This window comes from Halichoeres trimaculatus, unplaced genomic scaffold (assembly GCF_033239565.1).
Source record: "Halichoeres trimaculatus isolate MK-OKI-2021-1 unplaced genomic scaffold, fHalTri1.1 fHalTri1_scaffold_7, whole genome shotgun sequence".
Lineage (NCBI taxonomy): Eukaryota > Metazoa > Chordata > Actinopteri > Labriformes > Labridae > Halichoeres > Halichoeres trimaculatus.
In genome coordinates, this window is record NW_027437185.1 from 4424585 (window position 1) to 4439288 (window position 14704).

General features: G+C 43.9%; 1 protein-coding gene across 2 annotated transcripts; it reads right to left on the reverse strand.

Moving 5' to 3' along the window:
* Positions 1 to 1906: 1906 nt before the first annotated feature.
* Positions 1907 to 12468, reverse strand: atoh8 (atonal bHLH transcription factor 8). Of its 2 annotated transcripts, none has more exons than XM_074674446.1 (5): positions 12324 to 12468; positions 10663 to 11952; positions 8494 to 8691; positions 7846 to 8037; positions 1907 to 2310 (listed from the first exon to the last, which is right to left on the reverse strand). In XM_074674446.1, exons 2-5 carry the CDS (start codon positions 11248 to 11250, stop codon positions 2305 to 2307), a joined length of 984 nt encoding a protein of 327 aa, XP_074530547.1. In that variant the 5' UTR covers positions 11251 to 11952; positions 12324 to 12468; the 3' UTR covers positions 1907 to 2304. The 2 variants fall into 2 exon arrangements, with proteins under 2 accessions (XP_074530547.1, XP_074530546.1); XM_074674445.1 differs by lacking the exon at positions 1907 to 2310 and adding an exon at positions 5474 to 5546.
* Positions 12469 to 14704: the final 2236 nt, after the last annotated feature.

Here is a 14704-nt window from a genome sequence, read left to right on the forward strand (position 1 = left end):
TAGGTGAATCATGTGCACAGACCTGTTACTGGCTCTCCCTACTCCTGTGGAAGACGCAAAGACAAATAAGATAGAGAAAAGTTAAGAAGAGAGTATCGTCCTTTTTTATTTTGTCCCTCTGGTGACCCCGTAGTATCCTTACCGTTTTTTTTCTCCCTGCTGAAAAAGTGGTCAGTTCAGCTCATCTTGGTATAGCATGCATTTTTTGGCGTTTTGCTTTGACTCAAACCCACTTTTTGGTCCCCTTCTGTTGAGGTGCTAGACATACAGATCTGACCCCAGAAGATGGAGCTAGAAACACTGCAGTCCATTGATTGGTCAAAAGAATCGTCACTTTGTGTGCGACAGCGATGAGAAAAATAAATCTTGATTGTTCTTTGTAACAAAGAGCCACATACCAATCACAAAGACAAACTGCTGGATGTCTTCCATTATTACTCTTTGATTACTGTGTTGCATTTTTTCCTTGTTTGACTCATTAGGGTATACTGTGTTGCGCTGCTATGCCCTCATGCTGCTAGTATGTACCTGATGCAGCCATTGGCATACACCTACCAAGAAGGGCACAGTTGGCAAACAGCATCAGGCTTCACTGATCCAACCTGTACCAAACTGTACTGATCCATACTGGACTGTTTGGTGGACATGGGGCTTTAGGCTCCCTGATCCACAAACCCCCTTCACGCTAAAGCTGCTTTTCCACCAAGCAGACTGGTTTGGTTCAGGGCACATTTTGTTGCATTTCCACTGACTAATCCCGGGACAGATCCCCATATAACTGAGTCGAGCCGTCCCACTTTTGTAGGGGTGCCAGACTGTACTGATCCATTCTCAGAAGGTGCAGACTGTTGATTGGGCAAACGAATTGTCACTTACCGTGTGACAGCGGCTGCATTTCTCCTGGTGGCACACAGACTTCTCTGAAACAAAGCTTGATTGCACTTCGTGTCAAAGAGCTACATGTCAATCACAGAGAGGACAAAATGCTGCATGTCTTCCATCTGCACTCTTTGATACAGTGTCACATGTTTCTTCTTTGTTGGATTTATTAGTGGGGTAAAATGTGTTGTGCTGATAAGGCGTCACGCTATTGTTAAACAGCTGCAGCTTTCGGCATCTGGCTTACACGCCGCCTACCAAACAGGATCAGGTTTAACTGTACCAAACTGTGCCAAACCGTACTGAACCGAACCGGACTGCTAGGTGGAAACGCGGCTTAATTGGCCAGCCCTCTGGAGGTCTGTCAGGGGCTTACCTGTGGCAGACCTTGGTGTTTGAGGCCTGCCCCTCCATTATGTCATGAACCAGTTAGGAGATCCTTATGTGATGACCTCATCATTTCAGCTAGTCTCATTAAAATGTAGAGCTAGTTTTTAGAACAGAATCTTTTCATCAGTTTACAGACAGATTCACAGATTTCACTAACATATGAATATGTAGAGGTTTGAAAAGTTGCACATGCTAAGTCTGAGCATCCAGCATTGTGTCCTTACACTGGGGTTACGCACTCACCAGACACTACAAACACATTTCACAACCATTCCCAGGTGTTCTCCTATTCTTTATTGGTTGCATCTATCAACCATTATTTGATGCTTAGCCCCCACTTCCTCTATAGAGCCAGTTTGGAGAGAAGTGTTTGACCATTTTGGGTGGGGCTGAGAAATCAAAGTGCACTGTGTTCTTCTATACTGTCTGTGGGAATGCACCAATCCACTCAAAATAATGAGAGCAAGGGCAGAAGTAGGAGATTTTAGCACTGTACTCTGATTCACTCTCAAGAGACTGAAGCAGTGTCAAATAAATAATGAATGAATCAAAAAATAAAGTGTAAAATGATGTTTCTCAGGTCCGTCAGAGTCTTAAGACACAGAGACGATCTTCAGTTAATGTTTTTATTCACAGAGAAAAACATGGACTGACAGAGTCTGTAACACGTTATAAAAGTAAACTATTAACACTGCTGGCTTAGTGAAAGGATGAGTGAGTGAGTGAGTGAGTGAGTGAGTGAATGAGCTTTTACAGTCTCCATGTCAGTAAACTGAGGGTTTAGTCCGTCTGATGAGATGAGCTTCATCATTTCACTAATGATCACGTCTTCATCTTCACGAAGCAGCAAAGGTCAAAGGTCGTCCACCGGAGCAGGCTCCTTCATCAGCTGAACGTCACATTAAAATAATCCTGTTCCTGGTAAGTGCTGATATTAGATCCCGATGAGAGAAAACCACTGGAACATCCAGAAACCATCCCAAAGTCCTTCTGTGTCCAGAGTCCAGATCCAGGTCCAGAGTCCAAATGTCAGGCTCACTCCTGAAACAACCCAAGGAAAGGAAAGGTGTCAGAGACCAGGTCACATGTCCACACATCAGTACAATCTGATTGGCTGAAGCAGACAGTATGGTCAGTGACTGAAGACAAGGGGGTGAAGCATGGGGGCTGGACTGGAGAACAGAAGCTAGTTCTATCATTAGACCATGACCTGAGCTCAAGGTTTCAGATATGACACATGACGATGAACCGGTTCATTAGAGCCCATGTGGACTTCACAGGGCTCAGAGCAGTCTGAGGCCTGAGACTGCCATAAAACAAAACAGGTAAGTCTAGTTCTGGTCTCAAGTGAGCCTTACTCAAGTCTCAAGTGAGTCTGGTTTAGGTCTCAAGTATATGAGGATCTAATTTTGACTGTTAGTCTGGTCTAGGTCTCAGGTGGGTGAGTCTGATCTGGTCTCCAGTGGGTCTGGTCTTGAAACAAGAGAGTCTAGTTATAGGCTCAAGTGAATAGGGATCTGGTCTTCTATAAGTCAGGATCTGGTCCTCTATAAGTCAGGATCTGGTCCTCTATAAGTCAGGATCTAGTCTGCTATAAGTCAGGATCTATTCTTCTATAGGTCAAGATCTTGTCCTCTATAAGTCAGGATCTTGTCCTCTGAAAGTCAGGTTCTGATCTGCTATATATCAAAATCTTGTCCTTTATAAATCAAGGATTTTGACCTTTATAAGTCAGGATCTGGTCTGCTATAAATCAGAAACTGGTCTTTCTTAAGTCCTGGACCTGTCCTCTGTAAGTCAGAATCTGCCCTGCTACAAATAAGGATCTATTCTTCTGTAAGTCAGAATCTGGCCTGCTACAAATAAGGATCTATTCTTCTATAAGTCAGAATTTTGTTCTCTTTTAAGTCAGGATCTGGTCATCTATTGGTCGGGATCTGGTCCCCTCTAAATCAGGATCTGGTCTTCTGTAGGTCAGTTTTTTTTTTACTCTATAAATCAGGATCTGGTCTGTTATGAATCGGAATCTGGTCTTCTATAAGTAAGTAACTTCCTCCATAAGTCAGGATCTGGTCTGTTAGGAAGTAGGATCTTATCCTTTATAAGTCAGGATCTTGTCCTCTGCAAGTCAGGATCTGGTCTGCTTTAAGTCAGGATCTGATCTTCTATAAGTCAGGATCTTGTCCTCTTTAAGTCAGGATCCATTCCTCTGTAAGTGAGGACCTGGTCCGCTATAAATCAGGACTTGGTCTTCTTTAAGTCAGGATCTGGTCCTCTGTAAGTCAGGTTCAGGTCTCTGTATCTGGTTTTTGTTTTCAGTGAGTCTGGTTCTAATCTTTAGTGAGTAAGGGATCTGGTCCTCTTTAAGTCAGGCTCAGGTCTCTGTTTCTATTTTTTTGCCTTCAGTGAGTCTGGTTCTCATCTCCTGTGAGGTTCTTTGATCCAGTGAGTCTTGTTCTTGTCTCAAAAGGGTCAGAATCTGGTCTCTGGTGAGTCTGGTTCTGGTCTTAGGGTTGTAGAGAGGTGGGGAGTTTCCTGTAGATGTCTGGGTGGAGTTTTAGCTCAGCACCAGAGGAAATGTTCAGGGTTCTGCTCCTGTCCTCTTAAATCATTTTTTCTAAAAAAAATTCATGGTAAATTTGGGAAAAATATTTTTCTTGTTTTCAGCTTGAATTAGTTTTTTTTTAAGGGATCATGGGCAAAACAACACAATTGAACGTTAATTCAACTGTGTACCATCAGTTACAGGCCCAAACAATTCAAGCTCATTTGATCATCATCAGTCACTGCTTCACCAGTCCACAGCATTTCCTCTGAGACCACATTCTGGATCTGGATCTAGAAGTCCTGTCAGGGTACACTTTGATGATCCTACGTGTATATTTTTGATGGTGTAATATTAAGTGATGGACACCTTAAAGTTGAACTAACAAATGCTCATCATTTATCTGGTCTATCTGGTTCTGGTTTAAAGGTAGACTGGTCTATGTCTTTGGTGCACCTGCTTCTGGACTCAAGTAAGCTCTGTTCTGGTGTCCAGTCCTGGTTTTTCCATAGACTGTAAAAAAAAAAAAAAAAAAAATGGAAGTCATCTTGCTCGGCCCAAAGTGAGGTCGCAACAAAACTGCTCCCCTGGTGGCTGGCTGCTGTATAGGTCAAAAAATCCATCTACCCAGTCATTCCAGATGGGCTGTGGTCAAACTTTAAAAAATTAATGCACTTGGGAGAAATGATTCTAAAGTCAGATTGTTGTGGTGGTTTGAAGATATCATTTGGCTGCCTTGTATTCAAGCCCTCTTTTTTTTTTTTTTTGAAAAGTTTTATTTTCATTAGATATGAGGTTAAAAATGAGGCTTCACATCATGTTTAACTATTAATTGATTGAAAAAGTAAAAGAAAATAATAGGGGAAAAAAAGCTCATCAAACATAGGTTGGAACGGTGATTGACAGCTGACGGTCTTGTGTATTTTTCTCTGGGATTGTAAAACATGTCGGGAGGGAGAGCCAAGAAGAGATTAGACTCTCCAAAGATGCTGTCCACTCTATTTACAGTCTATGGGTTATTCACCCAGTGATGGTGGTTCTGGCCTTAGTGAGTCTGGTTGTGTTGGAGCTCTCTGTCTCCGCATGGATCAGTATAACTTTTACAACTGATCCATATTAACAGCACGCAGAAAAAACTTTATATATTATATATATTTGAGTATTAAAAGCCATAATGCCTTATTTTAATAATGTTATAATTCATAAACAGAAGGATCTAAGTGGATCTGGATGGAGACCAGCAGCCATCCCTCTGTTTCAGCCTGAGCTGCAGCTTTAACGCTGCTTCAGTTTCAAAAGAAACAAAACTATTTTCCTGCTAACAGAGCGCTCAGACTGAGCGTCTCTGAGAGAATAAAAAACATTTCAACACACACACACACACACACACACACACACACACACACACACACACACACACACACACACACACACACACCAGCAGCTGCTGCTGTCTGACAGGCTGATGATGACTGTGTTTTTTCCCCTCCTTGTTTCAAAGTATGCTGGAGCAGATGGCCTGCAGAGAGAGGGAGAGAATGTGCTGCAGAGACTGCTGGGGAATGTGCCAGCAGTGTGTGTGTGTGTGTGTGTGTGTGTGTGTGTGTGTGTGTGTGTGTGTGTGTGTGTGTGTGTGTGTGTGTGGTTTCAGTTCGCGTGCCTTCTCTCTGCCCTCTGCCCTTCATGGCGCCAGCTCCACTTCCCCTCCACTCTAAACATCTGGTGTCTGGGACTGAGAACACACACACACACACACACACACACACACACACACACACACACACACACACACACACACACACACACACACACACACACACACACACACACACACACACTCACACACACACACACAGAAACAGCCCTCAGCTAGTTTACATCTAAAGGGCAACATGAGTGCAGAGTGTAGCAGCACAAAGTGAGCGAAGGATTCTAACACACATGCGCACACACACACACAAGCACACACACACACAAGCACACACACACACACACACACACACACACACACACACACACACACACACACTCACACACATTTGTTGACACAGGACGCTGTGGATGTGTTCAGATGTTTTGGAGCCATTGGATTTAAACTGTATTCATTAATGTGTGTATTTGCTGTGTTCTTAAGGTCTTACTGTTGCAGTACGACCACCAGTGTTCACGTTTCACTATTTCTTTAAAAAGATGTTGTTCAGTTTATTTAGGGTAGAAGTTAATTTTAGAACTAATATCGGCACCAGCATGAGTTTGGGAGTCTTTATGGTGGCATATCTGAGGTGGGATCAGCCTGTGAGCTGATATCTGGAATAGTATCAGTCCCAGCTGCTACATCAGTAATGGTATCTGTGTAGCATTAGTATCAGTGTCTTTGTACCTAGTGTATTGGTATATCTATATGTAGTAATAGCACTGTTATCTGCATTTGCAACAGTAATGGTACTGGTATCTTTTTGCATGAGTACCAGTGTCAGAAACATCATCAGTTTCAGAGTCTGTGTGAGTTTATCTGCATCACTAGCTGCATTGATATTGGTTTCAGAATCTGTGTTAGTGATAGGCATTTAAAGTACAAGAGCTATGGGATATTCGCTCGTAACCATTGAAATATTAATTGATGATCTCCCCCACCCCTACCCCTGTAAGCTGCCGCCTCTGCCACATAAATAAACGTACCTGCCTTACACTTTTACAGAAAAGGACAGGGCTTGTTAGAGCCAGAAATGCAACTACTTTAAATGGGAAAATGACCTGAAATGTAACAAAAAATGTAATAAAAACTAAATGCAACAACTGGTCGATAAAGTAGTAAAATCTTATTAAAAAATGTTTTATCAAACCCTAAATGTAACTAGCTGTTGTGTTTTGGGCAAAAAGGTATGACATTAAGGGTTTTATTAAAATTTTAATTACATTTTGCGTCATTGTTAGGTTTCAGGCTCTAACATGGCTGTTACTTGCTCCAAACATCAACCATATCCACCATTGTTAGAATGCTGTTTTCTATCCACGTGAACTAAAGCTACTTTGATACACGTGCACCTTTGATCATCGAAAAAAGGACACAGCGCCACCTATTGAAGTGGAATGAGACTTTCACGGCCAGAAGTCCGATTCTCTTCTCTGTATGTGTACACAGACAAGACTAGTCCTTTTGCTTTGGCTTTGTGATCAAGCTATAACCTTATTCGGGCCACTGTGTGTATGTAAACCTAGCGACTGTCAGCACTGATATCAAGTGTCAGTAATGGTAGCAGAATCAGTATTGGTGTCTAAGTTATATTGGTATCTCTATCAATGTCTGTATTTGTCTGTTTATAACTCATGAACAGGGAGAAGTTCACTTCTAGGGCAATGAGCGGCCACCCATAAACTGAGAAGCACCCAAAGGTGCAGAGAGATGAGGGGAGTTGCAGAGAGGTGATGGAAGGTGTTCAGCATGGCTTTGACAGTCCACATATACCGTTACGATTTTTCTGTCTGTGATGCTTTAACAGGATACAGGGATTCATTTATTTGTAGATTAACCTCCAGGGATATGGATTAAAGCACAGATGGCTCTACTGAAAAAGAGAACATGTAGCGAAAAAATGATCGTGAACTAGTTCATTTAAATTGGCGTGGACTGAACTTTAAGCTAACTCACTTTCTGTGTGAACTGGCACAACACTGGTATGGTATCTGTATTAACATTAGTATCAGAATTGACAACAGTACTGGTACTGGTATTGGTTCTGGTACTGGTATTGGCACAGTTTTTGTACTGGTTGGCTGAACTCTTTCAAAAAGTATCCAGTGTCACTGGCTCACTAGCACTGCATGAGTGGATGAGTGGACCACTGTGCATCCACCTGTGTGCAGTCAGAGCTTCCTCTGAAGTTTAGGAGGACTTTATTCTATTATCAGGTTGCCTTTGAGCATATATATAAATATATATATATATATATATATATATATATATATATATATATATATATATATATATATATACATATATTCTTTCTTAGTTCTTTCACATTTGTTTTTACCTTCCTCTTTTTGCTGCGTCCTTCAGCCTGCAGGGTTCTGGTGCACTGCTCTACACACTCAGAGAAGCTCAGACTGTTGCGGTCTGGACTGTAGTCCAGCTCTGCCAGCTGAGCCAGTGACAGGATGTAGTTACAGGCGATCCTCAGGATGGCCAGCTTGGACAGCTTCTGCCCGTACGAGTAACACGGAACCTGCACACAAAGAGGAGGGGCTTAACGTGACTGACAAGCTGACGGCCAGCCAGGAGACCTGCACACACACCTGTGTGTGAGAGCCTGCACTCAGAGAGCTCCATCTAAACAGAGACTTTACAGGAGAGAACACAATGTAACCCTTCCACACACACACACACACACACACACACACACACACACACACACACACACACACACACACACACACACACACACACACACACACACACACACACACACACACACATACACACACCTGAAAATACCATATAATTAGATCATAATTAACATACTGATGACATATATGTCTCCTTCCACCAATCATCTTCAGCGTGTGAAGGATGAGTATGAAAAAAACTTAACTGTGCGTGTGTGTGTGTGTGTGTGTGTGTGTGTGTGTGTGTGTGTGTGTGTGTGTGTGTGTGTGTGTGTGTGTGTGTGTTTCGTCCTGACCTGCTTTCTCAGAGCCTCAAATGCAGCACTGATGGTGTGCACTCTGGTCCTCTCTCTGGCGTTAGCTAGAAGTCTTCGAGTCTGCTGGATGGCTTTTACCTCGGGAACACGTCCAGATCCAGGACTAGGCCCAGGTCCAGGTCCAAATCCAGGGCTGGGTTCGTCAGCAGTCACCCCGGCTCTTTTCCTGGGAGACTCCTGAAAGAAAGTCTGATCATCAAACTCATCTTGAACCTTTTTTCATTCACATTTCACCAACAAAAGGCAATAAAGGGATCAGGTTTCCTTGGTCCAGACTCACTGAAACAGACTGTTGGTTGGGTTCAGGTTTGTTGCTCTCTAAATGTTGCTGTGTCAAAATTTTTACATTAAAGGAACTTTTTGACTTCCTGTCAAACCATACAGGCTTCAAGTTCTCTGTGGACTCACAAAGACCTGGCACTTGACAAACCTCAGGCATAGTTCATTTAAGTGTGGTGCAGGGGCGCAGTCAGGACTGATGTGAACCTTAAAACCTGCAAGGGGGGCAATCAGGACTTATGTGGGCCTTAAAACCTGCAGCTAATCATCTGGAGTATTGGTGGACGCTTAGAGCAGAAGTGGAGCGACAGATGCTCATTTTGTTAAAGACAGTCAGCAGATTCAGCAGCACAAGGACAACACAGTGTTTTGCGACAATCGTAATGAGCGAGTTGTATGCACTCCCGTGAAGAGGAGAATGACGTCAGCGTTTCCACTAAAAACGCCAGGCTTACTGTTTAAGCGGCAAAAGTGTCTGCAGACACGTTGCCATGAAAAATCCCCTCTGGAGGCCGTTTTCAAAGGTGTGCATTTAAGGTCGGCTGAAACGAAACAAAACTTTTGTTTTTCACCCTGAAACTGTTGTCATGTAAACAGCCTCTGTTGTGGACCTAATAACCTGCAGGAGGAGCAGTCAAGACTGATGTGGATCTTAAAACCTGCAGGGGGGCAGTCAAGACTGATGTGAACCTTAAAACCTGCAGGGGGAGCAGTCAAGACTGATGTGAACCTTAAAACCTGCAAGAGGAGCAGTCAAGACTGATGTGGACCTTAAACCCTGCAAGAGGAGCAGTCAAGACTGATGTGGACCTTAAAACCTGCAGGGGGAGCAGTCAAGACTGATGTGGACCTTAAAACCTGCAGGGGGAGCAGTCAAGACTGATGTGGACCTTGAAACCTGCAGGAGGAGCAGTCAAGACTGATGTGGACCTTAAAACCTGCAGGGGGAGCAGTCAAGACTGATGTGGACCTTGAAACCTGCAGGAGGAGCAGTCAAGACTGATGTGGACCTTGAAACCTGCAGGAGGAGCAGTCAAGACTGATGTGGATCTTAAAACCTGCAGGGGGGCAGTCAAGACTGATGTGAACCTTAAAACCTGCAGGGGGAGCAGTCAAGACTGATGTGAACCTTAAAACCTGCAAGAGGAGCAGTCAAGACTGATGTGGACCTTAAACCCTGCAAGAGGAGCAGTCAAGACTGATGTGGATCTTAAAACCTGCAGGGGGAGCAGTCAAGACTGATGTGGACCTTAAAACCTGCAGGGGGAGCAGTCAAGACTGATGTGGACCTTGAAACCTGCAGGAGGAGCAGTCAAGACTGATGTGGACCTTAAAACCTGCAGGGGGAGCAGTCAAGACTGATGTGGACCTTGAAACCTGCAGGAGGAGCAGTCAAGACTGATGTGGACCTTAAAACCTGCAGGAGGAGCAGTCAAGACTGATGTGGACCTTAAAACCTGCAGGAGGAGCAGTCAAGACTGATGTGGACCTTAAAACCTGCAGGGGGAGCAGTCAAGACTGATGTGGACCTTAAAACCTGCAGGGGGAGCAGTCAAGACTGATGTGGACCTTGAAACCTGCAGGAGGAGCAGTCAAGACTGATGTGGACCTTGAAACCTGCAAGGGGAGCAGTCAAGACTGATGTGGACCTTAAGCCTGCAGGAGGGCAGTCAAGACTGATGTGAACCTTAAAACCTGCAGGAGGGCAGTCAAGACTGATGTGGACCTTAAAACCTGCAGGGGGAGCAGTCAGGACTGATGTGGACCCTCAAACCTACCAAAGAGGAAGGTCTGACTTGGTCCAGAATGTGAAGCTGAGTAAGACCCCTCCCCTCACAGAGATTCAGTCTCAGAGCCAAACACACTTACCCTGTGGGGCTGAACATGAGTCTCCTGGTGCTCCTGACTCAGGGGGTTTGGGGGGGTTGTGGAGGTCCTGGACCCAGGCATGGCTGCAGGTGGTCTTGACAGGAGTGGCTCCATGGAGAGGCTGGAGGTGGTGGGTGCTGACAGGGGGAGGCTGGAGCGGCTCAGTCTGAGTCTGTGGGTCAGGGGCTGGGAAATGGTTGGGGGCCAGTGTGAGATCTCAGGGAGGGGGGAGGGGGGTACCTGGGTCAGTCTGGAGGTGATGGACGGCACGTTGAACCCAATCCTCATGTCCAAGGCCCCACTGTGAGCTGACGCACCATCCTCTTCAGATAGAATCCCTGCAGACCTGGACCCAGCCCCTAGCAGCTGTCTCTGTGGGGGGGCCAACCTGCCAAAAGGAACCCCCTCATCTGCTGAGTCCACATCAGACCCGTCTGCAGGGAAAGCCCTGGTCCTGTCGGGGTCTGGGTCACTGAAAAGTCTTTTGGGCTCTCTGGACTTCCTCTTGAACTTCTTGTTAGAGACCAGAACCGGGTCTTTGCTGATGGACCTGGTCCAGGTGTTGGTCAGCTGATGGGGGTTCTTCATGTTTCCTGGTGTCTGCAGAGGGTCGACTAAAAACAGACTGACTCTAAAACCAGCATGAAGGTCTCTGTCTCTGTCACCTGCCCAAAGCTACACCTGCTGGGAGCATCACTGATAGCAGCTCCAAGGACTCCTACTCAAGCCCAGGTCCAGGTCCAGGTCTGTGTGGAGCTTTGTGATTCAGGGTTTATTCAAACACCTGAAGTGTAAACCTCACAGCGTGTCCTTGTGGCTCCACTCAGTCTGCAGACCTGAATAATCCACAATAGCCCACATTAGTCCACGTTAGTCCATAAAGTCACCTTTGGTCCATACGGTCTACTGTAGTCCACGCAGTCCACTCTAGTCCACTTCAGACCATGCAGTCCACTTCAGTCCGGTTCAGCTCTGAGAGCAGAGAAACATCTGCTGTGTCCCTGCAGAGCTCCGTCAGCTGTGAGTTTCTCTCTGAGCTCACACTGAGGCTGTCTGACTGTGGCTCCACTCAGTCTGCATAGCAGCTCTGTGAATAACCCGCACACACACACACTCACACACTGACACACACAACCCCTCTCTCTCTCTCTTAAGCACACACACACACACACACACACACACACACGGAGCACAGGCCGGCTGCAGAGCTGCAGCTGCTCCGCTAAAGAATGGACAAAAAACTTTAGAGAGAATCACAGAGACCAGAGGAGCTGAGGGAAACACACTGATCTGATTCAGACAGTCAGCATATTACACACACACACACACACACACACACACACACACACACACACACACACACACACACACACACACACACACACACACACACACACACACAAACAGAAAGAGTGCAATTAGTTAGTGTTTAATCTCCTCCTGACAGCCTTCAAGCCTGAAGTGTCTAAGTGATATCCTTCCTCTGCATGATGAAAGAGATGATGATGATGATGATGATGATGATGATGATGATGATGATGATGATGATGATGATGATGATGAAGAAAAGGGGGGGGAGGAAGAGGAGAATAGGGGGCTCTGCTGTGATAATGAGCTCCTGGTCTTACATACAGATATTATGAATAATCATAACAATAAACCATTGCCCTCTTTGAATCCTGCAGGTCCCGGGCCCTGAGTACTGAATCTGGTCCTAGTCCTAGTCCCGGTCCTGGTCCTACCCCGGGTCCTCTGCAGGTCCAGGATCAGAGCAGCGTGTGCAGCCTGAGATCAGACCCAGTGCTCACAGAGCGGAGGGGGCTCATGCTCACACAACTCCACTGGCGTCTGTCTGGCTGGAGCTCGAGCCACACACACACACACACACACACACACACACACACACACACACACACACACACACACACACACACACACACACACACTCTCTCTCTCTCTCTCTCTCTCTCTCTCTCTCTCTCTCTCTCCCTCTGCCTCTCCCTCTCTACTTGTGTGTGTGTGTGTGTGTGTGTGTGTGTGTGTGTGTGTGTGTGTGTGTGTGTGTGTGTGTGAACATATTTGTAGAATAAAGTCCTCCTAAACTTCAGGCTGGGAGCAGATTACCTCCTGATGATAAAAAACTAATAAATAAATAAATACCTTCAATAAACGTGACTGCAGCGGCCCCCTCTGGCCCCTGGAAGGAATCACAGCTGTGCTGAACGTTAGACACGAAGTAGACCCTGGTGGTGAGCAGTGTGCTCCATTCTAACGCTGGATGTCCCCCTGCTCACTGTCTGCTCTGTGCACTGCAGCGCCCCCTGCTGCTTTTACACAGCATAGCACGGTGTCTGAGCAGAACCCTGTTGGGAGAAGTTATCCAGGATTTCCTGAGTTACTTTGTGCTGAAATGTTTCTTTTTAGTAACTAAATATGAAAAAAGTCTGCAGTACAGACAGCTGTGATGACACTGGATTAATCAGCCTTTAAAAGAAGCATGAAAGCAGCAGATAAGGTCAGATCGGGGGTCTTCAACCTACGGCTGTGGAGCCTCATGCGGCCCTTTGACTTCTTTGCAGTGGCTCCTTGTGGCTTAAAAAAATTGAAAAATAATAATTAAATCTTCATCCCATCAGTCAATAAAGCCTGCAACCGCTCTACTTCATCTCCTACAACATCAACAGCCCACCAACTTTCCATGCACCTGTTACTAACCTCAAGTTTTACAGCCCTGGTAGGAAAACTACATCTACAAAAAGACAAATCTGGAAGAAAATACAGATTTTAATCTGTGTAGGTGGAGTCATCTTACTGCCAACGTGCCTGGGAAATAAAAATGCTTGACATGGGGGACAACATTAGCAAAAAAACATAGAAATGTTGAGTTGAGTGATATTATCAATATGATGTCAAATTCAAGAGTTATTTAAAAGATTTGGAAAATTCATGAAATTTAATTCTGTTTTGTTTTAAAGATTTTTGCAAATTTTGGAATTCCTAAAGTTCTGTGAAATTTTTGCAAATCTTTTTTTTTTTTTTTTACATTAAATAGAGCTGAAATGATTCCTCAAATGATTCGAGGTGCTCGATTACAAAAAAATACTTGAGTAATTTTCTCTGCCTTGAGGAATTGTTCAATTTAAAAAAAGAACAAAGAGTGGTATTTCAAATAGAGCTGAGGCCATATTAAGACAGTTTTCAAACTCCTCTAGCTCCCTCTTATACAAAATAGCAACTAGCAACAAATCTAGCTTCTTTTCTGGAGTTTGGAGACTAATGGGTCATTCTACGAAACGGGTGCCATTTGGGTCCGCAACATTTGATGAGATGTACAAGGCACAAAAAATGTGTTAAAGTGTGTTTACAAATTTTGGAGCTACCAAAGCAAATGCTCTTATTGACATGCTGTATCAGAAAATACTATTTCTTAAAGAGAAAAATTTTCATTTGAAAAACAACTGCTCTTTAACCAAGCAAAAATCTATTTAATCTGATAGATGGGATTTTCAGTAGAATACTCAAACATTAAAATATTCGATAGCTGCAGCCCTAACATTAAATGTTTTTGCAAATGTATTTCATTTTGATTTTTGAACAAAATTTCAAATGTCAAATAATTTTCTAATTTTTTCAGAATTTTAAAATCTTTTTTTTTTAATCAAATTTTTGGATTTTTTTAGTTTCAATTTAAAAAAAAAAAAAAAAAAAGTAAATTCAGTTTAAAATTTAAAAAAAAAACTTACACATCATATGTACAGTTTTATAAATTGGAAACTTCTTGTATAAATATTTATTCACTTTTTTTTATGCATACAATTCTTCACACTTTTTTGTCTTTATAAGGTAGATTTTATGGCTCCTGAGTGACTTTGTTTCAGGTGAGCTGGGGGAAAATAGCTCCAATGAAAGTGAAGGATGCAGACCCCTGATCATGGACAACAAAGAGTAACTCAGTATTTTGACATTAATAAGTGGATCAACAAGGCAATATTTACCACTAAAGGAAGACATCCGTTTTGTTAAACTTCATTTATTTGTCATT